Source organism: Grammomys surdaster, unplaced genomic scaffold (assembly GCF_004785775.1).
Source record: "Grammomys surdaster isolate TR1022 unplaced genomic scaffold, NIH_TR_1.0 170, whole genome shotgun sequence".
Classification (NCBI taxonomy): Eukaryota; Metazoa; Chordata; class Mammalia; order Rodentia; family Muridae; genus Grammomys; species Grammomys surdaster.
The window spans coordinates 16,150,305-16,173,556 of NW_021604618.1; the positions used below are offsets into that span (position 1 = coordinate 16,150,305).

At 41.3% G+C, this 23,252-nt stretch overlaps 1 protein-coding gene across 3 annotated transcripts in view; it reads left to right on the forward strand.

The window, feature by feature from the left end:
- Positions 1 to 23,252, forward strand: part of Fmn1 (formin 1) — a 333,700-nt gene that overhangs the window by 201,247 nt on the left and 109,201 nt on the right. For all 3 annotated transcript variants that reach the window (XM_028766940.1, XM_028766941.1, XM_028766942.1), the window contains 5 exons: positions 7,010 to 7,071; positions 8,892 to 8,980; positions 17,906 to 18,035; positions 19,521 to 19,667; positions 20,817 to 20,876. In XM_028766940.1, coding sequence (XP_028622773.1) covers positions 7,010 to 7,071; positions 8,892 to 8,980; positions 17,906 to 18,035; positions 19,521 to 19,667; positions 20,817 to 20,876 — 488 coding nt within the window. The remainder of the gene's footprint in view (positions 1 to 7,009; positions 7,072 to 8,891; positions 8,981 to 17,905; positions 18,036 to 19,520; positions 19,668 to 20,816; positions 20,877 to 23,252) is intronic.

The window sequence follows — 23,252 nt, forward strand, 5'->3', positions numbered from 1 at the left end:
TTCAGAATCCACCTTTGCCCTCCCGGGAATCCCAGCATGCTTTCTTTCTGCTTCACTGAGCCTAGTAAGGTAAAGGATTATTTTGGGATTTTTTTTGTTTTGTTTTGCTTTGTTTTTTTGTTTGTTTTGTTTTTTTCTCAGTTTCTTGGGAGAGTCAGAATTTTTAAAATCCAAATTCTTCTAATTAACTTTTCTTTTCTCTTTTCTCTTTTACTCACCAGTGTCTTTTGTTGATCCCTTAAAAATAAACCGAGTAGTTTGAGCAAAACAACTAAATTTTACATCTGCTGCTTAGCGCTTGGCATTGCCAACTAAACAAGGTTCACTGACAGAGGCTCCTGACTGTGGCAGTCTGTCTTTTCCCGGCTGATAAAAGATCTAACTCATTTGTGCTGGTCACAGGTCGCTCTGTACAAGGCAATTGTGTCAGCTACTTAAGGAAGTACAAAGGCATAAACTGAGCTGCATGACAATTACACTAAAGGCAGCAGCAGTAGAACCTGGTGAGCCAGTGCAAACCTATCTGTTAGTGGCATCTGTACTTTGGATAACCAGACTTTCTTTGGCTAGTCTATAACAAAGGCTCCTGCCTGGAGATGAGCCTTCAGGTAAAATGAACATCTTCCCAAGCTGGGAATATATCTCAATAGTAGGGTATTAGTTCTTAGCATGAGCAAAGTCCTGGGTTCAATTCCAGCAGCACCGAAAGAAAACCAAGGAATGAATATTTGTGACAAGTCACTCTCTGTGTTTAACTTGGTTTTCTCATTACACATCTTGCAAACAGCAAGCACACTATTTATTTGGACAGGGTACACTCGGCGATAGAGTTCTGTTGAGAGTGGGAAAGAACTGAAGGGATGAAAGAACTCTTGTAGGTTCTTCTTGCTTCCGTGACAGGAGAACCAGTGAGGGGATTTGCCGGTTGTGTGAGAGCCTGACCTTCACATGTGCCTCCAGCAGTCACATAGTTTTTATGTGCGCCTGTTAGTTTGAATTTGTGATACCAGTCTGCTTTTTGTCCCTGCTGACGGTTATTATATCCTAATGGGTGAAACAGTACTCTAATGATCCTTGTGTATATAATCCTTGGTGTACAGAGCAGGCACCAGAGGATCACATAAAAATGTTTGCCTCAATTTCCCTGCGGAAAAAAGAAGCCCAGAAACCAGACTTGACCAAGTAACAGATTTTTAAAGGTAAAGGAACCCAATAAAATTACTGGCTTTTCACAGCGTGTGTCTCCTTCCTTTTGACATATTGTGAGGTGTAGGTGAAATATTCGAACTGAACTGACAGTGTGAGGCGGGAACAACTAAGGAGGGAGAGAGATAAAAGTAAAACCCACCAGCAATGATTGATATTGCAGTAGCAAAGAACTGCTGGGGTCTCCCCTTTGTGGAGTTGACACTTCACCTTTCTGACACCGTCTGCAGGAATGTTGGAATAATGAGCCCTTTGCAGTTTGAACCCAAGCTAGAGTTACTGTAGGAAAGTCTTGTGACTCGCTAGAGAGATATTTGAGCAGTCATTGGTAGATTTGGTTTATAAGATGAAAGTTCGACATCTCTGTGTGAGGGATAGGAGAGTGACAGAGAGAAAGAGAGAGAGAGGAGTTTGTTTGCTTGCTGTTTTGTTGTGTTGACGGTTGACCTCATGCCCTTGTGTGCACTAGGAAAGCCCTTTACCATTGACCCACATCTTCATTCATATTTTCTAGTGTAAAATGGAGGAAGCAGTCTGATCCTAGGAAACTCCAAACATGTTTTAATTGAAGACTGTGGTCAGCAGCTAACTAATTAAATAGGCTTATATAATGGTTTCTAAGTTGAATACAAATACTTACAAGACTGATTTGATGGCATTGTTTATTTATGCAAATATTCTAAGGCATATCAGACATATGTATCCTGCTACCACCCCCAACACCTAGACTACATTTGGTGAATAGGAAACTGAATTATGTCCAAGTATGATAGATCTCCTCAGAGACCTGGGACTTTTATGTTTTAGTCCCATGGCTCAGCCTAACCTTACATGAACTTGCTATAGGAAGGAGAAAAAAATAGAAGTAATTTAATCTCCTGAAGATTCCAGGATTAACCAGATCTCTTAAAACTGTTTCCCCTGTCTTTGAATTGTATTTTAATCTTTGGATCCGTATCTGGTTGACATGATCAGCTTTACTGGAAACACATCAAAAGGACCAAACTGACCTCCATATGTTTTGTTTTTTGTTTCTCCTTTAGCATTCTCTTTCCCCTGCTCCTCCATGGACCAATGGAAAAAGATCTGTTCTCTGTGCCCTTCTGTGGGGGTGGCATGGGGGCTTCTCCCTAGATCTGGGTTTATTGAAGTCTCAGTACGATTTTCCCTCCCCGTTACTGGAGGGAACTCCAGAGCCCATCAGGGATAGCACCAAGGAGTGCTCCAGAGAGACACCCTATTCCCATTTCTTTCTGTTTGCATCATGGAGATTTTCCATACCTTAGCCACTGTATTAGGTGCTAAAATGCCCAAATTTGGGCCTAGTACACACCTGCCTAGCACAAAACTGCCCAGCAACTTCGATGCTTATCAAGAACTCTTGATGAAAAGCTCATATGAAATCCTTTCATAGGACTCTAAATTCTACAAGGTCTCATCCTCAGCCACCTGCAGACCCATCACCTCAGTCTCTTTACTTAATTATTTTCAAGTCAATATACTTTCCAGAGCATTCTATGAGCCCATCTGCACCACCTTCCTCCACTGTCTCACACCCTTCCAGTTTTCACAGTTTTCCAATTCATGTTCCCTGGCACTTATGGTAAATCTAGAAATTGTCTTTGCCTGAGAACAGTTTGGCTTATTTAATGATGATTACCAAATGGGTAGTTTAGGCACCTGACTAAGCAATGTACCAGTTAACTTTACCTGTCACTTTCCTCCTGAAGTGACATTTCTTCTTAAAATGTTTGTGAAGGTGGAATGGTGGGAACAGCACCTGTCTTCTTCATTCTTTAATAAGGGGAACTGTTTATTAAATGTAGCCATGTCCGCCTTTCAGGAGTGTGTCTTCCCTGTCATGAGACAATGAGTAAACAGCAAGGTAACTCGATTTATGGACGACCAAAATGGAGCAAAGCAAACTGAATTCAAATACAGACTTCACAATATAATATTTTGATTTGTCTAAATCCTGCCCTTTTTCACCTCAGTGTCCCAGTGGGGTTTTTTTTCCCAAGACCCAAAGCTCTCCTTAACAAAAAACTTTCCTCATTCTGAGCAAGAATATTCAGCCTTTGGGAGTCGTGCTGCATGCTCCCCCTGGCACCCCCCACAGCACTCCCTATTCCTATTTCATTGCAGATAGAGTGGTCAGGGAATCTCAGAGTCCTGGGTCTTGGTAGGTTAGGAAAGGGAAGGAGCTAGGGTATGATGAGAGATGGGGAGTTGCACCCAGGCCGAACGGAGGAGGAGGAAGAGGAGGCCAGAGATGAGACTACCAGCATGGAGGACAGAATGAGGTTTAAAACCAGGATGAGGAATCGAATCTCATCCAATATTCGAAAGAGGGGCAACTGAGGTATTGTAAACACCAAGTAATCTTGAGACATGTATTAAACACGTGTTAGGCATGTTGGGGGGTAGCTCCATGATAGACCATTTGCTTAGCATGTGCTGGGCCCTAGGTTCAGCCTCCAGCATTGCAAAGAAACAAACCAACAGTTAGCTAATGAATTGATGCACTGATTAACTCATTTAGTCATTACCTAAACAGCTAGCCAGCTAGCTGCCTCTGGTGGTTTGATGAAGGATGGATGGCTTGGGCAAGAATTGGACCTAGAGGTCAGCATTAGGTTATTTGTATCAAGAGGTCTTGATACATTGCATCTTCTTTCATTTCAGACAGAAGTCCTCAAAACTTTGAGATACCTGAGCCTGTACTTGACGTATTGATACAGCTTCCTGAGTTATGCCTTTGTTGGAAGGACCAAGAAGGTCTCATAGGAAAGACTATCTGAAACTCTGAAGAGTTATTGGAAATTGAAATTATAGTATGAATTCCTAGTAGTTCCAGTCTTCTCCACTTCTTAGAGGCATTAGGAGATAAGGCATTTATATGTGAGCTTGTATATTTGAAGCCATATTCATCACAGGCCATTCTTAGGTTCTGTCATGAGTTTATACTTTATGTGCTGTGATATATATATATATTCTAGAAATTGCTTTTCAAGACCATAAATATCTAAGACAAAATGTTGGTGACACCTCAAGTATCTGATCTCATGATTTTAATGTCTCAGATTGAGGGCCAGAACATACATAACTGCAGGACTTCAGGTGGCAATCAGCTTTAAGGGAAGTAACCTAGGCTGGGACTATAGGTTAGTGATAAAGCAGCTGCCTAGTGTCCACAGGTCTACAGGTATTATATATACTATATGCTATATGTATATGTATAACTTTATTATATATGTTATATATTATATATAACTTTATTATATATAAATATATTTATATTTTATATATGTAAATATATATATATATATATATAAACGTTTACAGAAACAAAGATAGACATATATAAAACTTATTTCACTCAATATTTGCTTTCAGTAAGGAGTAAGGGATATCAGGTCGATTTTACAGGTAACCTCAGATCCCAACAACCTACCACTTAGCTCTTTAAATGAATAAGGTTCTCTCTGTTCATGGGAGTCATTTTGTTCTTCAGAACCCACCCCCACCCACTTCGCCCACAAAAGAATCTTGGTTTTGCAGTTATCTCTTCCTGGAATGTTTTTCTGCCAAGATATTCACCTGTTTTAGATCTTAACTGTCTTCTCCCTCAAGAAGCCTGTCTTGATCACATGACCTCTTGTTGCGTACCTTTGCCTGCTTTATTCTTTGTTGTTTTTGTTTTCCTGTCCTTTTGGGTGCTAAGGATCAAACTCAGGAACCCGTGGACACTAGGCAGCTGCTTTATCACTAACCTATAGCCCCAGCCTAGGTTACTTCCCTTAAAACTGATTGCCACCTGAAGTCCTGCAGTTATGTATGTTCTGGCCCTCAATCTGAGACATTAAAATCATGAGATCAGATACCTGAGGTGTCACCAACATTTTGTCTTAGAAATATTTATGGTCTTGAAAAGCAATTTTTTATAAAACTAATTTTAAGGCACACTCAACTAATAATTATTTTGCGCCTGGGAGGATGAATGGGTGAATAACCTTCTCCAAAGCTCAGGCTGTTTCTGGGCTTATGCTTTCTTCATATTTTCTTTTTGCTGTCTGGTACGCAGTAGTACAAACCACCAAACCATGTATCTGTTTAAAATCAACCATGTGACTATTTAAAGCCAAGTACTTACTCAGTGTAGAAGACTGTGGAATACCTCAGCTCCTCTTTCTTGGTGACAGAGACTGCTTGATTTATGCTCTCTAAGCTCAGATACAGCCCTCGGGATGTATATGATTCTTTTAAGCAAACATTCCCTTTAAAACTTCCTTTATATTTGTGTCTTTTCTTATTCATTTATATCAGTTAATTTTAAAAACAGAACATTGAGGTTCACACAAAAGAAACATTGTTCCTGTCTTTTTTGTTGTTGTTGTTTATGTTTAAAAACAATAGCCATTCAGAAATCATCCATCGGACCAATTAGTGACTCTGTATTATTACCACCAACACTGCAGGAGTCTTTTCTCAAACCACATTGGGGTTGGGGTAGGGTGGTGACCCTGGCTTTTCTCGAAGTGCAGTTTTGTCCCTTGGTAGAACCTTGTTAGTAGTCTCCAAATCTTCCTCAGTCCCCATCCACAAGTCTAGAAATAACTTGTGGGTGAGCATACAAGTTAGAGAAAAGGTGGCCTATGAAGGAGTTTTCAATGTTCTTCCTGGTGTTTTATCAAAAATTGTAATGTGTCCCTGTGATTCTAAACGACAGAGGAAAGGAAAAAAACAAACAAACAAAAAAACAAACAAAACAAAAAACAAATTCAGAAGCAACCTGCCCTTCACCTTGATCTTTGCATACTCCAGGGAAATGTGGTGGAATGGAAGGATCAGACGAGGTGAGAACAGGAGTTTAAGGCTTTCTAAGTATCACTGGCTGCTTTAATAAAATTAATTAGCCTGCCACAGAGAAAATTTACTAGCGTGCTGGTTAATTTCACAATGTAAAGCCAGGGAAGGGTGGTAGAGGACAAACCTTATTAGTTTTGAATAATTATTTAAAGATGTGGGCCCGGCTAATTTCAAACACTTTGATAGCCAATTCCATTCAGGCTTTAAAAATCTGTTGCATATGTATCCGAACCTATATGGGAAGGAACCTCCACAAATGATATCATAAGTATATAGCTCACAGCAAAATGACATAGTGAATGGCAGAATCCTAACAAAAACTTGGGAATAAAAACGTACCTTGATACTGGCTCGTAGGAGGTTTCTATGATCTTAATTTGCTGTTGATGCAACGATTATTCTTTCTTGTCTTTTTAATCCAAACAAGATGTTTGCGGTAGCCACAGAAAGGTGCCTGAAATCACATGCCTGAATTCATTTAATTTGCCAACATTGTCTTTTTTTTTTTTCCTTTTCTTTCTCTTCCTGGTAATGGGTAAGAGTCAATTCTTTTGCATTAAGTGGTAAATCTCTTCAATTACCAGCTGGGAAGAACGATTTAAAATTGTACTTCAAACCTCCAAACTGATTTAGTTTAAAAGCACAAACACTTCTCCTGTGGAGCCTAAATTAAACTGCAGAAAGGACTCAAAGCCCAAAGAATTAAATAAGGCAGGGCCAAGGCTCAGGCCAGCCCTAGGGACCATTTTGGGTTTGTTTTCAAATGAACCCCCCCCCCCACCTCCTGTATGAGAGGAAGGGGAAACACAGACTGTTAGGCAGAGCCTGTACAAGAAGTGCAGGGTTATATTGTGGGGAAGTGGGGCCTGGGGTGAACGCTGGTGTTGGAATCAAGACAAAGCCCTTATCCCTTTTTCCTCTTTGTTTTTGTCAGCCATATTTAACGTGGATGACTCCGTGGTTGACCTGGAGACCTTGGCGGCCTTATATGAAAATGTGAGTGTGAAAAGCACACAGGGCTGGAGGCTCTGTCTTTCCCTCCTACCCTTGATGTCACAAAGCCATTCCCATATTTTGGTAGTATTTAAACCTCTTTGAGGAAGAGATTCAGGCACAGAGATGTAGATTTGCACATTAAATCTCACTCTAGTGACTGTCCTAGTAGATCTTCTGACACCAGCAAGGCAGACTGATTCAAGGCAGAGACCACCAATGTGGTCTAGCTCTAGTACTTGCTGACAGGGTGAATGAAGACAAGCCTCCTATTTGATGCTGATGCTGGCACCCTCTAGTATCTAGCTCTGAGGAATGGGGATCTGAACAGACTCTTGGATGATTGCTCTCCTACCAGATGAACTGATAACATTAAATGCAGGAGGCAGCCTTGGATGTCATCTGTGTACTCTAGCTTTAAAATCAGATAAGATAGTCCTAAGTTTGAGGCCTAGCTCTGTTATTGCTCCCTTGGTGATATTGGTTGGGCCAGTTGCTTAAACAACTTACCCTGTTTCCTTTTTTTATTACAATTGTAGATTATAGTGGGACTCTACTTGATTTTTTTTTTTTTGTATTGAACAAGAATTTGACCTAAGTATCCTGTCAGTTTTTCTCATGGAACCTAGAACCCCTCTCACAAAGCTGATTCCCACAGTTTAGGGGCATGATGAATTATGTTTAAGAAACATCACTGTAATGTACAAAGCATTTAGATTTTTATTGTAAGTGGAAACAGCCAGAGGAGTTCATAAGCTCTTGTGAAGAGGTCACACTGGAGAATCAGAATTCCCATGATTGTCAACTGTTCTGGTTCACTCAGGCTGTAGATACATGGATGGAGCTGGATTCTCTAAACCATGGTAATCCTTAGATAACCAGGCCTCAGTGACATGCTATGGTCACTCAAGTCACAAGATGACTCAGTTAGATATTTGGGGCCTTAGTTTTCCACAGTCTAATATAACCCACCTATTCCTTACCTTATTTTCATATTCTGCAGGTACATAAGAAATTACTTAGTACTGGGGGTGGCCTTTTTTGGTTTTGCCTGTATATATTAGTATAGTTCTCACAAGTAAACCCAAAGGCTTCCAAGTATCAGACCATTGGGAGTTAACAGTACACTGTTGAGTGCCTAGAGGGTAGCATGTGGATTCCAAGTCAGAAACTCACTACCAGGAACATAGTGCAAGCCTTGGGGAATTATATGAATGAGGACATAGTAATCGATGACAAAGAACTCTGTTAAAAGCATGGTGCCTTCTGATGCTTTCTGTTGATGCCATGGTGCAAGAGTATGCACATGGCCAGTGCTTGTTAACATGCAGCAGAGGCAGTCCGTATACAACTGGAAATGTTGGGTAAATCATGAAGAATGTGATAGTCTAGACAACCAAAGGTAAACAACATACACTTAACGAAACTCAGGAAAAGGAAAGGTGGTGACTGCATATTATAGTGTATGAAGCCTGTGTGAGACAGGGAAATGCAAGATAGAACTACTGTTCTGGGGAAAGGAAAATTAGGACAGCTTGCCCCACAGCTGCCTAAAAGAGATTCAGACATAGCAGTCAGCTTCCCTGGCCTGTATGTCTGCGTGCACACACTTGTTATGACCATTTTCGTTAGCTGGTAGATGCCAAACTTAAACATGTATTAGAATGACCCAGAAGGATTTTTTGGGCCCAACCTGTAGAGTTTCTTACGCCTGGAGTGAGGCCCAGGTGATGGCATGGGATCACATCTAGATTCCTGTGGTTTCAGGCGAATCCTCTTAACTTTGTGTCTGTGTGTGTATGTTGTTTCTCCTGTTGATGCAGCGAGCCCAGGAGGATGAACTGACAAAAATAAGAAAGTACTATGAGACATCCAAAGAAGAAGACTTGAAGCTTCTGGACAAACCTGAACAGTAAGCACACTTGAACTGCCTTTGGTTAGTCTGAAAGGAGAGCTCCAAGATCCATCTCTCTACCTCCCAGCTATGAACGTCAAGTCTAACGGGCATAGGGAGCTGAGTTACAACAGAGTCATCCTGTGCCCTATTGTATCCAGCAGGATGAGTCGGCTGCCAGGAAGGCTGCTGAGATCCGGGCTGTCCCATGCAGCCTGTTTCTCCCCCTGCTCTTACCCCACACCCCTCCCCTTTCTTGTTCTAGCAACTTAATTCCTCCTAGACTAAACATTTTAGCTAAAAGGGCAACTGAGGAAGGAAAGAAGGCATTACTGCTCCGCCTCAAGTTTTGCTGATGCGTTAAAAAGATATCAGCGTCACTGAATTTCAACTGCTTTTCTTAAAGGTCATGCTCTGAAATGTGCGTGTAAATGTAGCCCTAGTGTGGCAGCTTTCCCACAACTTCCTCTGCCCCTGCTGATTAGGTCTTTCTCATCCCCGATCTCCGTGGACCACTCTTTCCATATATTCTCCAGGGTGGCTAGTTCTGGTTTACAGTATCATCTCCCATACACTGAGAATTCAGACCTCTGTCACATACTTTAGTAACTTGTTTGCTAGGCCCTTGAGGCCTTCAAGCCACAGAGGAGTTCCTGGGAGTCCCCAGCAAGACATTTAGGGACTAAGACTGCAAATGTGCCTCTGGTTCTGAGCTCTTGTACCTAATGCTATTTTGAGTGCTTCACATTTCATTCAAGCCTGCCTTCTGCACCGGGAGAGACGCGACTACAGAAAGCAAAGAGGAAACAGAAAATAGAGAGAATGTTAACAGGCTATCCCTGTAGGCCATCAGGGCTCTCTTATACGCTATGCCTAATGTTTGTCCCTCTCCGATGCCTCAGTTCTCATAGACATCCAGATCCAGAAAAAAGTATCTCTGACTGGTGAGGTCAGTTAGAGATCCTAAGTTTGCCCAATACTGTTAAACCTCGCTGAAAGCTTATGAACCTTGTGATAATATCTTCTCACATGGAACTAGAGCTCAGACCCTTGTCCTTAAACCTGGTCCTCAAAGCCTAAGACAATGTATAGATGGATTCAGGTGGGATTCCACTGTACTTTTTTGTCTCATTGACCTTAGCCATCCACATTTCCAGCCTTCACCCCAGCTGATGCTGCTCACCCAGAAGTCATGTTTACTTACTGTGAAATCACTCCTCTTCCATTGCTACTGCTCAGAGGAGAAGTTGACTAATAATGAGATATGAAGACACTGACAGGGTCCCTGATGGTATTTGGAGATGACAGGGCACAACAAGCGTTTAGGTAGGGTTAGCTATGCCAGATTATGGGGTGAAATTGTAAGCCTGGAGTTGGCAACGTTCCCTTGTAAAAGACCAGATAATATTTTATACTTTGTGGGTCAAAGGATCTAGCATGGCTCCACAAGTCAGCCCCTGGACCATCATGGTTCAAAATCAACCACAGATAATAATATATAAGCAAAGGGACCCTAATAAATTTTATTGAGATTTTGAGTTTTAATAAGATTTGAATATCTCATGACAAAGATACTCTATACTTTCTAACAACAATTTTAAGTATGAAAACCATGAGGCACACAAATACAAATGGCAGGCTGAGTTTGGTCCATGAGCTCTAATTGATCCACACTCAACCCACTCAGTAAAACCTGCCATACGCTGAGCAGATAGGGTACAATGAACCACTGATGTGAAATGAACAGTGTGTGTCTCCAAGAGAAGCATTCCTCTGCCTTTTGTGGTACAGTCTCCCAGCATCAATTCTCAGCACTAATTGCCAGGACATAGAATAATGGTGGTAACTAATTAGCGCACCACTTATTATCCCCCCCTTACTAATGGTCTAGCTAGATAAGCATTTTGAATGTTTGGAGGGCCATTGTGCCGACGCCCTGACCACTCATCGCTATTACTGAAGGCAAAGATGTCTGTCATGTGGGGCTGCTCAGGTGGCAGACTTGCCTTGGGGAACTAGCATGGAAAGGTAGGGGTCTCCAAACCCATGCACACTTCACCTTTGCTCTCTACCTCTCTGAAGGCAGCTTTTGTCTGCTCTGTGCCAGAGTCTGGCTCTCTGACGATTTATTTGCCACTGACTCCCAGTGAGTGGACTATAAGCATGTTTTACATACTGGAAAATATGAATCATGGAGTTTAGCATTTCAGTTTCTTAAGAGGCCTGCAGTGCCCAGTCCTATAAATCACAGCTCTGAGCGGCTGGGCTCATCACTCACCTCATCAACTCTCTTACACCCCAGTGCCAGATTTAGAAAGCCATTTCTCACAGAGGTGTCATCCGCTTGGGACCTAGCTGTCTGAGAGCCACTCCCTCCAGGGATACCCCTTGACTCCCTTTATACCCTGCTTTGAGATGCTGGTGAACTGGGATGGAGGCACTCCTGATGAGGCCTGTTGACTGACAAGGCCGAAAGGTGCTGGCCTTGTATGGTCTGTAGTGAGAAGACTATGCTCATCATCTTAGACTCATTCACAGGGGTCCTCAGCTAGCTGTGCTGGTTTGTTCCCTAGAGTACGGGCTACACTGTGAAGTGGATGTGACCCCTGTGGAACACACATCTTAGATCATATTACCCATGGTTTTGGGGAATGATGATAGAGCAGATTAGTTTCTTTCAAAGCCTGAATCACACAGCATCACTTCCCCTGTCGGCTGAGTTGCCATTGTGTCTGTAAACCCCATACAAAGTGAGCCACAGGCCTTCTCTTGTGGTTACAGGCTGAGCTGTAGTTCTTCCTGGGGAAATAAGTCACACAGAATAAGGAAGGAAAGCTCCCTCATTCATGTTCCCTCTACCCTTTCTGTTATAGAATCTAGACTGTAACTGAAGACTAGCCCAAAGGGAAGTTAGTCCATGAATATTAGTAAAGATGAAGACCAACTTGACAGTAGGCTGTGTTTATCCCAGCGCTTATAAGTAGAACATAAAGTACAAGGGAACAGAAGGCAGATGCTTCTCAGACACTGGGTTTGCGTAGCGTTTTCAGTGAGCTTTTCATTTGCTACTTTGCCAGACAAATGAGAAAAGAGATATAATGCCTTTTCTCGAGGCCTTTGCCTGGTTATATTTGTGCTAAAAGTTGCATAAAATCATCTGTTTTCTAATTTTACTTTTCTGGTATTTTATATCTTTAAATTTTCTAAAATGTTCCCAAGCCCAAACCCCACAAGTCATCGTGGCCTCTTCCAGCATCATGAGGGATGGATTGGCCACTCAGGGTCTTCCTGCCTTCACATCCCTCTCATCCACTCGTTCTCCTGCATCCCCACCGGCCCTCTTACCTCCCCTCACAAGGTCACAGCAGTGACTCCCAGCTCTCCCCAGCTGAAATCTGCTAATGTTTCCAGGTAGCCAAGCCACTGGTATGGTGATTTGTGTGAAATGAAAATTTAAAAGTATTACTTTTCTGTCTAAAACCCTCCATTTGCTCAGGAAAAAAAAAGTACATTTCAGAATACAAAACTCCATTTACTTTCACCAAGCTTCTGTACATACATCGTCCAGCCTGTCCAGCCCACCTGTCTGGTCCTCAGGCATGCCATGCGCAGCATCATGGGTGCTCAGTGACCACAGCCAACATCAAGCCTATCATTACTGATCACATCTTTTACACACTTCAATAGTCATGAGTTTGGTTTTTGGAGTATCAGAAGGAACCATGTTTAAGCTAAATCCTGTTCCCAGGCTTTATTGTGTACCTGTAAAGTTTACATACACCTGAAGACCTGAGTAACCATGGCTAATGCACTAAACATCTTTGGCAGTGATAGACTATGCAAAAGCCAAGTCCCTCCATCTGTCATTCCCTCCCAAGTCCTTGAGACCTGGGCCTTGAAGATGAGAACCTTCTCAAAGCAAGCCCCGATCCTAACAGGTTATTAATCTTTTCTATGTTGAGTGGCCTCTAGTCTTGTTTCCACAAATGGATCCTATGGCTCCTCTGAGCAACAATTAGTTGTTTTTCCTCCACCATTGCCTGCTTCTCCTCTATGTCCTAGTGAGTGAACTGAGGCATCGCTCTGCTTGCTTACCCATGCTGTCTATTGCTGCTTCCCGGATGTACTCCTTTTAGGCAGAGCATGTCCCAGTCTGGAGATATAGGTCCTACTTGGGGTATGAAAAGACGACACGATCCATTTTGGGAGGGGGAAATATAGGGCACTTTCTGGAGTAGTTCTCATTATCTAAAGGAGTAAATCTTTTCAAAATTCATCACAGAATCAAACACTACCAGTCCCCAGAGATGTTTACAACTCATCATTTGTGGAAACTGGTGACAGCTCTGATGTCACTCATGATAAATGACCCAGTTGGTCAATGCTGTACTGTACTTATACGGGAATCATTTACAAACGAAGGTTAATTACTTTTCCCTGTCCCTGTGCAGTACTTCTGTATTTCATTCAATCATATAATACATAGTATGATGATAACTGTGTCTGCAGGTACTGAGCCTAAAGATAAGGGAGAAAGAATGTTCTACCAGAAACCCTCCATGCTTCATTTCTGTAGTATTTCAAAAGTCTGGGGCCAGCAAAGTGATGTCTAGGACCTGGCTGAAGGAGATAAGGAAAATAGCTAATAATAACAATAAGAATAATAATTAATAATATGTAATAATAATTAATAAAATGTATTAAATCCCAAATTTTACTGGGCATGGTATTTTACAACTATAATCCCAAGACTTGGGAAGCTGATACTGGGGGATTAAAATTTTGAGTCTGCCTAAACTATAAATAAACTATAGATAAGACTTGTCTCAAAAACAAAATATCCAACAGAAACAAACAAGCCTACTAAATCACTTCCCCCAAAAAACCTGCAGAAAGAAGTGAATTTAGAGCAAGAAAACAAAATTGGGGGCGGAAAGGAGTGTAGAAGAAGGTGTGGTATAGTCTTATAATTCTTGCAACTGAGAATACTGAGGCAGGGGAATGGTGAGTTAGTGACTGTCCTATGCTTACACACGAAGACTTTGCCAATAGAGGAGGAAAGCTGGACCCCTCCCCCTTTTCCTCTTGCTCCTCCATCTCTGCACACTCCATCTCCTCCTGCTGATCCTTCCCCTCCTCTTTCATTTGGTGAGAGAGTGCAAAATTTCAAAGTGATGATATTGTGAATTGACCAAGTCTTTCAGAAATATCAGATAATAAGCATTTCAACTCCAAAATGAAGTTAAGGGCTGTTGGTGGATTCTCTCCCTTTCTGAGTTAATAGTCAACTGTTTCAACTCATGTTAGTTTATATCCTTTCCTCTGGTGGTTGGCCTTAAAAGCATGCAGCTCTTCCAGCCTCATTTTGCAAAGGACACCAGTGCCCAGTCACTCAGACAGTGAGCTACTGTTTGCAGAGCAGTAACCAATTCTGACTCTTCAGAGCTGTTTGGCGTACTATTTAAATATTATAGGTTGTCTACTTTATGGGTATCTGCTTTCTTCTATGTACTGACCTATCTGTCAGCTGTGCCTATGTGGATAAACTGGCATAAAGTTAAAGTAATGTATGGAAAAATTTGACCATTATAAACTATTATTCAATTAAGCAAAAATAATAGCAATCTCACTTCAAAACTATCACTTGACTATAGACATTTTGGGCATTGAAGACTATGTCTATGTAGATACACTTCTAGAGGATTCTTCATGATACACTGTTGATTGTGCCATTTTCTTAGGAAGTTGAAGATCAGGGCTTTCCACCTGAGTTTAGCTTCTTGTTTGGATAGCAGGAGAGGGGTAATGTTTTCAGGTACTTGCATAAACTTTCTGCTCATCTGCATTATCCTCAATCATATGAACTCACCAGACAGAGGCCTCACTGTCTGCAATGGGACCTGTATTCTTGGAGTGTGCCTTAGTTTGTGTTTTATTGTTGGGAAGAGACATCATGACCAAAGCAACTCTTATAAAGGCAAACATTTAATTGGGGATGGCTTACAGTTTCAGAGCTTCAGTCCATCATCATAATGACAGGAAGCATGGCAGAGTCCAGGCAGACATGGTGCTGGAGAAGGAACTGAGAGTTCTACATCTTGATCTAAAAGCATACAGAAGGAGACTGACTCTTCTCCACTGGGTAGAGCTTAAGCATTAGGAGCTCTCGAATCCTGCCTACACAGTGACACACTTCCTCCAAAAGGCCACACCTACTAGTAGCACTTCCCATGGGCTCAGCTTATTCAAGCCATTATATTCTACTCCCTGGCCCCCACAGGCTTGTCCAAACATAATTAGTCTATGGGAGCCATACCTAGCCATAGAATAATTCAAAATACATTTAGTCCAACTTTACAAGTCCTACAGTTTATAACAGTCTCTACAATGTTAGAAGTCCAAAGTTCAAAGTCTCTTCTGAGACTTATCCAATCACTTAACTGTAATCCCATATAAAATCAAAATAAAAAAAATCACATTACATACCTCCAACATCACAGGATATACATTACAACTCCAAAACATCATAGTGAAAAAATACTGGACTAAAAGCCGAAGCAAAAACAAAAGCCAGCTGGAAAAACTCTAAACTCTGTATCTCCATGTCTGATGTAAAAGCACTCTTCAGATCTTCAACTCCTTTCATCCTTGTTGACTCAACAAACTTCTTTCTCTTGGGCTGGTTCTACTCCCTGTTAGCAGCAGTCCCCAACATGTATTCCATCTCTCTGGCATCTCTAACATCTTTAGGTATCCAAGGCATCATCAACTTTACAGCTTCTTGTTCCAGTGTCTGGGATCCACACATGATCTGGGCTCCTCCAAAAGGCTTGAGTCACTTCTCCAGTGCTGCTTCAGTAGCACTGTAGGGTCTGGTTGACTCCACTCCACTGCTGCTGCTGCTGTTGGTGATTGTTCCATGGCATTGACATTTCCAATACTCCAGGGTCTTCCACTTCAACTAAGCTTCCCCAATAGCCTCTCATAGGCTCTCTTTATGATGCCAATCATCAGCTTCTTTGCATGACCCTTTAATCCTGTGTCTTCAACTGCAACTGAGACTGTACCTTCACCAATGGCCTTTCCTAGCCTCTCATAGTGCCCATCTTCAGCTGCTCTCCATGACCCCTTCATGCCTTCAAAAACAGTACCACCTAGATGATTCTGACCTATTACCAAGTCCAGCTGCAGTACAAGGTACACCCTTGGCTGTCTCTGGAACTCAGCTTCTTTGTGCTTTCAGAAAACACTTTCCAAAAGATTTCACTTCAGTGATGCGGGTCTCTTCTAATCACTGCTAATTTCTTTGCTCCAACTAACCAGCATCAATTGTCTCAGTAACTCCATCTACTCTTGACTCTAAAGCTAGAGCCACATGGCCAAAGCTGCTGAGTTCTGCTACTTGCTGAGTCTGGAACATGGCTCCCTTCTTCTATTACATCTTTACTAGTTTTTTGTTTTCCAACTCCTTCACTGCCTAAGCTTTGGAATCCTAGAGCTTGCACTGTAGACTGCTCTTGAATTCAGAGATCTGTGTGCCTTTGTCTACTGCTAGGATTAAAGGCATGGTTCAGCTCAGCACACATAGACCTAAGCTTTTCCCTATGGAACTTGCTCTGTACCAAGCTGATCCTGAACTCAGAGATCTGCTTGTCTCTGTTTCCTGTGATTAAAAGCATATACCACCATACCTGGACCTAAGCTTTTCATGGCCACTATGCCTCAAGATCTGGATCAAAGCTGGATGACAGGTGTGCATTCCATTTCTGGATTGCAGTTTATTCCAGATTAAAAGTCCAAATGAAAACAATGACCAGTTAATAATGCCTAATATGATGTAACTATGACTGTTCAACTGTAAACACATAAACAATAAGCTTAGCTGTGTGGGATCTTGCCCTGAAGTCAACACTCCCTTTAAATATTTATTTCCTTGAACACAGGATTCAGCTCAGTTCTACTTCATGGTGCCACTTTAATACTTGAACCATGTATTTTGTATTTTTCCTGTCTCAGTTTGCTATACTTGATCAAAACTCTCTTCATAAGATTGAGCCTCAGGACAAAGTCTATTCTAGGCTTTTTTGTGACCCTTTTCCTTAATGCAACCAATGTGAAGCTCTTTACCTTAGCTTCAGGCAGACTCCCCAGAAAAGCAGCCACATTCTTTACCAAAACATCATAAGAATGGTCTCCAAGCATCATACTAAAATTCTTCTCTTCTGAATCCTCTAGAATTAAGGGCTGTACAGTTCAATCACCCTTACCACCAATGCCTTTCATATTCCTAGTAGATATGCTGAATTTAATCCTACTTAAAGCATCCCAATGTTTCCCAAACCCAACTCCTCAAATCCACTTTCCTCCAAACAAAAACACAATCAGGATTATCAATACCCCAATACTATCAATATCAGCAATACCCCAGTCCCTTGTACTGACTTCTGTCTTAGGGTTTTATTGCTGTGAAGAGACATAACCAAAACAACTCTTATAAATAAATAAATAAATAAATAAATAAATAAATAAATAAACAGACATGACCAAAGCAACTCTTATAAATGCAAACATTTAATTGGGGCTGGCTTACAGTTTCTGAGGTTCAGTCCATTATCATCATGGCAGGAAGCATGGCAGACTCTAGGCAGAAATGGTGCTGCAGAAGGAAATGAATGTTCCGCAGCTTGATCCAAAAGCATGCAGAAGGAGAATGACTCTTCTGCACTGGGTGAAACTTGAGCATTAGGAACACTCAAAGCCTGCCTACACAGTGACACACTTCCTCCAACAAGGCCATACCTACTAGTAGCATTTCTCATGGCCTAAGCAAAACCGAAATTATGATCTCCCATGGCAGATCAGTATCATTGGCTCTTTTTCTTACAGTTTTCTCCCAAAAATATGTTATGCATAAAGCAAAATGACTTGTTTTTATTTTTACAGATTTTTGCATGAGTTAGCCCAGATTCCCAATTTTGCTGAACGTGCCCAGTGCATAATCTTCAGGGCTGTATTCTCTGAGGGTATAACATCCTTACATCGAAAAGTAGAGATTGTCACACGGGCCTCAAAGGTATGTCTGATGTTTAAATGTTTGGTTTGCCATTATTGGTAGGAAATGAGGAAATGAGAGGTGAGGGAGACCCAACATTAATGACTTACTTTACATTGTGCACTATTCTAAGAGAGTTTGTCCATCCAAGTATGTGGAAGATGGAGAAGAAGGAAAGGAGAGAGACAGACTGAAGAAGAGACAGAAGAGTGGAAAGAAAGGCTTTTTACAGATTTCTTCTTTAAAAAAAAAAAGTCAATATCTTTTCATGTACATACTGGCACCAAAAACTAAAAGCAAAACAGTGCAGCTTGATTCCTTCCTATTTAACTCTTCAAATCACAAACAGATTTTACTTGGAACCCATGCACATGAGCTTCTGAAATCTGTCTACATCATAAAATGAAAATTTTGGAGGCTTGAAGTAACTATAATCATGAGTGAATGGTACCTACATTTCTGTGTCCACTACACTCTGTACTTGGTAAAGCTAAATTGTAACCCCCGCCTTTTAACTAACACCCATGTTCTTAAGATCATGCGTCAAGTATGTTCCACAAATCTGTAATATTTCAATGTTTGTCAGGAAGCATGTCCCCCTCCCCAACACATACAAGATTTTTCAATGAAGAAAGAACAACCACTTCCAAAATATGATGCACGCACTAATAACCCCTGAGAGACTAGGGAAGAAGTCTACCCAGTTCTGAACTTTATTATTATTATTATTTTTATTATTCCTAAAATAAACAAAGACAAAGTGGGGCTGGCAAGATTCTCAGCAGGTAAAGTCACCTGCCACAAAGGCTGATGACCTGAGTTGGATCTTTGGACTCAAAGGAAAGAACCAGTTCCTGAAAGTTGTCCTCTGACCTCCACAAGCTTGCATGCACATCCCCACAACCACCCGACATGTGCGTGTCATGAATATGAAGCAAACTCCTAGAGAAGATACATTTTGAAAAAATTTAAGGACCATTACCCACCTCTGAGCTTAAAGTTCATTATCATAACTCATGTCTGAGGACTACACTCACTCTGGCACTGCTATCCTAAATTTTAATGTACTCTTTGTATTTAGCTCCATAGTCCCAAAAGGTATCCTGAAAAGATATTTGATCCCTTTCAGCTTTAGAAGTTATTAAAAATTAGCTACAGTCTACGTTATTAACCTGTAAGTACTTTCTCAAGATTAAAACTGCCTATAATGAAAAGTAAACACAAAGGTTCAGCCCTCATCAGCATGAGATCATACTCTGCTTATAACTTTGCTGCACAAATAGGAAACTGTGGGTGTTTGTGACACATACACACACACACACACACACACACACACACACACACCAAGATACTGCTGTAGCAAAATGTATCTTATATTTGTCAACTGTAAATACAACTAGTACGAAGCCACCTAAGGGACTTGGTTAGTTTAATGAGGGTTAGCTGTTGAGCAAATGTGACTATGTTTGCAGTTCAGACCATGATAACTGGTGTTTGCCATTGCAGGGCCTGTTGCACATGAAGAGTGTGAAGGATATCTTAGCTCTCATTCTGGCTTTTGGAAATTATATGAATGGAGGGAACAGGACGCGAGGGCAAGCAGATGGATATAGCTTAGAAATCCTGCCCAAACTCAAAGATGTCAAGAGCCGGGTAGTTATTTACTTTTCTGACTATCTATGTGCTATGGCTATTTTTCTTCTGAACCTATAACTTAAAACCAAATGTTACAGACTGACCCGTTTATCTTACCTTTCCTTTGATGGCAATTGTTTATCTGAAAGCATGTAGTTTTGGTTTTCCCTTTGCACTTTCTATTGACTTGAAAACTTGAAAATGGTAGGATTTTCAGATCAGACCTCATGTTCAGCGATAAAATCCATTTTCTGTTTTAGCTGTAACATATGTGATTATGTGTTGAGCTGCTACTACAATACAAGATAAAACAGCATACTGTAGCAGTCATACCACAGAGGCTAGAATCTGTTTGGATTTAGTATTGGCCACTTGCAATTTACTCATTCTTGAGTGGCAGACACCGTTGAGCCTAGTATTTGAATTATTCTTTTGCCCACAACAATTGGGGCTGGGGTCTCCTGTCAACTCTCTGAGCCTGATTATCATTTGGCTCCACACCCCTGCAGAGCCACCTTTTTAGAAACAACCAGCCCATATCTGGGCGTCCCATGGGGGCAGGGGGTGGCCAGGGAAGGGAAATACACTGGCAAATTAGAATTAGACCCCTGTGAACAGGACACAAAGGCTGCCTTGTGGGAGGGCCCACTCCCCCTGGCTTTCTAGGGTAATAAAGTGGCTTGGCTTCCCTTTTAAGCTGGTCCTGATTGTTTTTTCACTCCATTAAGAGCACACATTTTCTGAGAATTTGGAAGGGAGGGATGGTTTTCTCTTCTAGTATGCAGCTCCCTTCAGAATTTACCACCCCCTCCTGTCTTGGCAGCATGCCAGGAAATATTGGACAATATTTTTTGTTTGTTTGCTTGCTTGTTTGTTTTTGTTTGTACATTGGTCTCTGCCATTATCTCAGAGGTCTCCTGGATTATCTGTCTTGTTTTATAATTTTTCCTCCCACAAAAGATGATGTAGTGTCATTTATTTTTATAGCTGGCATTTTTTAAAAAGTGGATTAAACTAAGAGGAAGGAAAATCTGGTCAGTCTATAACAGAAATATGACTCATCTCATAAAATTATAAGTGCAGAGAACTGGGATCTCAGGTCTCAACTGGGAAGCATGCAGGGTCTTCTGTGAACAGCTGTCATTTGAGTTTCTCTTTAAAACCTAGGACAATGGGATGAATCTGGTGGACTATGTTGTGAAGTACTACCTGCGGTACTATGATCAGGTAGGAAATGGCACTGGGACTGTCGGGGTTTTCACCTCTAATGTATTGCTAGCATTCAGAAATTGGATACTGGCTATTTATGGAGGGATGGCTTTTCCTCCAATGCAACACTGTATCTGAGAGCCCCAATGAAGATGAAGGGTACCCCAGGGTTTTAGAGAAAGGAAGTGTCCAAGAGACACAAGGCTGCTGAATCTCAATCTACCATAGAACATAGCTTCAGAAAGACCCCTTCATGACCCCATGACCAGGTTGTGGACGTTTCTGAACTCTAGATCCATTCAAGATTTACTTAGATACTGAACAACATTCAGAAAATCTTTAAAACACTGTAATTCTTCTTCTTTTTTTTTAAAGAAAAATGACTTATTAATCTATTTATTCATATTTTCATGCACATACATGTTTGCCTGTGTGAGTTTTTGTGTTCAGGAGGCTGCAGAGGCCAGAAGAGGTGTCAGATCCCCTGAAACTGCAGTTACAGCAATTGCAAGCTGCCACATTGATGCTGGCAATCAAGCCTGGATGCTCTATAAGAGCAGTGAACTCTCATAGCTGCTGAGCTATCTCTCCAGCCTTCTTATTTTTTATTGGTTAGTTTGTTTGGGGGGACAAGATCTCACTATATATATCCCAGGCTGTCCCAAAACTTACTATGTAACCACACCCTCCCTAATAACAAAAATTCAACCAACAATGTATCTGGAAACAAGTTAGAGATTCCAAACTTGAGAATGCAACAAAACAAAAACATTCTCTCTGCTTAGACTATATTTAAATTAGAATTAAGCACTTCCATGAGACTATTCCTAAACACAATTTTCTCCTTTATTTCTTCTGTTCTTAGTGAACTAAGAACAGAGAGTCCTCACTTTGTGAAGGACAAAAGGCTGTTGTTAGTTGTTTTTTTTGTTTTGTTTGTTTTTTTTTAAAGCAATTGATATAAAATGACAAAAGTCTCAAGAGAAAGTGTGGCAAGGACTTTAGCCCTGAAACCAGAGCAAAGCTCCTAGGCAGGAACAAAAGTAAAACCAAAATTCTAGTGCCTTATTCCCAGGTCTAATTCTGCCTAGCAGGCAAACTACAGTGCTCATGAACGCTTTAGTAATTTCTCCCACCCTGCCTGATACTCAACCTGTGTATCTGCAACCAGGCTTATTTGCACCCCAGTTAACGTCTCCCTTTTTTCCGTCAAAGTTTTAATGATTGTTAGTTACCCGGCTGTGGAGATGCACACTCCTCAGTTGCCGTTTGCTTCCTGCCAGCTAAGTTGTTTCCAGGGTCACTCCATTTTGGTTCCTGCTTAGCCCAGCTCCTGGGGGGATTAAAGCCACTCTCTCAGAGAATTCCTGTACATCCCACCTCATGTCCTAACTCTAGGTCTACCTGGCTCTAGGCAGTTCTCTCTAGACCAGTGGTTCTCAGCCTTCCTAATGCGGCTCTTTAATGCAGTTCTTCATGTTGTGGTGACCCCGACCGTAACATAATTTCACTGCTACTTCATAACTCTAGTTTTGCTACTGTTATGAATTGTGATGTAAGTATCTGATATGTTGGATATGTGGTATGGGACCCCTGTAAGAGAGTTGTACTACTCCAAATGGGTCACAACCCACAGCTTGAGGAATGAACGCTGCCCTTAACCATCTCACAGTCTTTTATGTGTGCCTCCAATACAATGTTTGTACTCAAACAGAAATGGCGCTCCACCTGAAGTGAGTCAAGACCTGAGACTCTGTTTTCCACCTGGACCAGAACTATCTTTGTCTCAAGTCTTTTTTCTTTTAAGATTTATTTATTTTTATCTTACACATATGAGGTTTGTCTGTCTGCATATAAATATAGCATGTACATGCATGGCACCTGCAGAAGCCAGAAGAAAGCATCAGACCCCTGGATCTAGAGTTACAGCTTGTTATGAGCTGCTGTGTAGATGGTGGCAAGTAGATCCAGGTCCTCTGCAAATGCTCTTAGTCACAGGGCCATCCCTCTAGCCTCCTAACTCATGTCATTTTATAAAATTATGGTTTCCCTCTTAATATTCTCCTCAGGAAATAACATATTTGGAGGCCTTGGGGAGAAAACTCACAATGACATATTATGGTCTTTTCAGTGAAGAGTAGACCCATATGAAGAAATAATATAATTTAATATAAATAAAGAGCACAGTAATGATCAACATGTATACCAAAAATGTCCAGCATAAATGATTAGTAGTCACAGCCGTGGTGAGATATGCTAACACACCCATTAGGACAGTCACTCTAGAAGTTAAAAAAAAATGTATTGCCAAGGTTAGGGGCTTTTTAGAATCCCTGAGCATGGTTTCTCAAAAGGTAAAAATGATGCAGGTACTATGTAAATCACATTATGGAC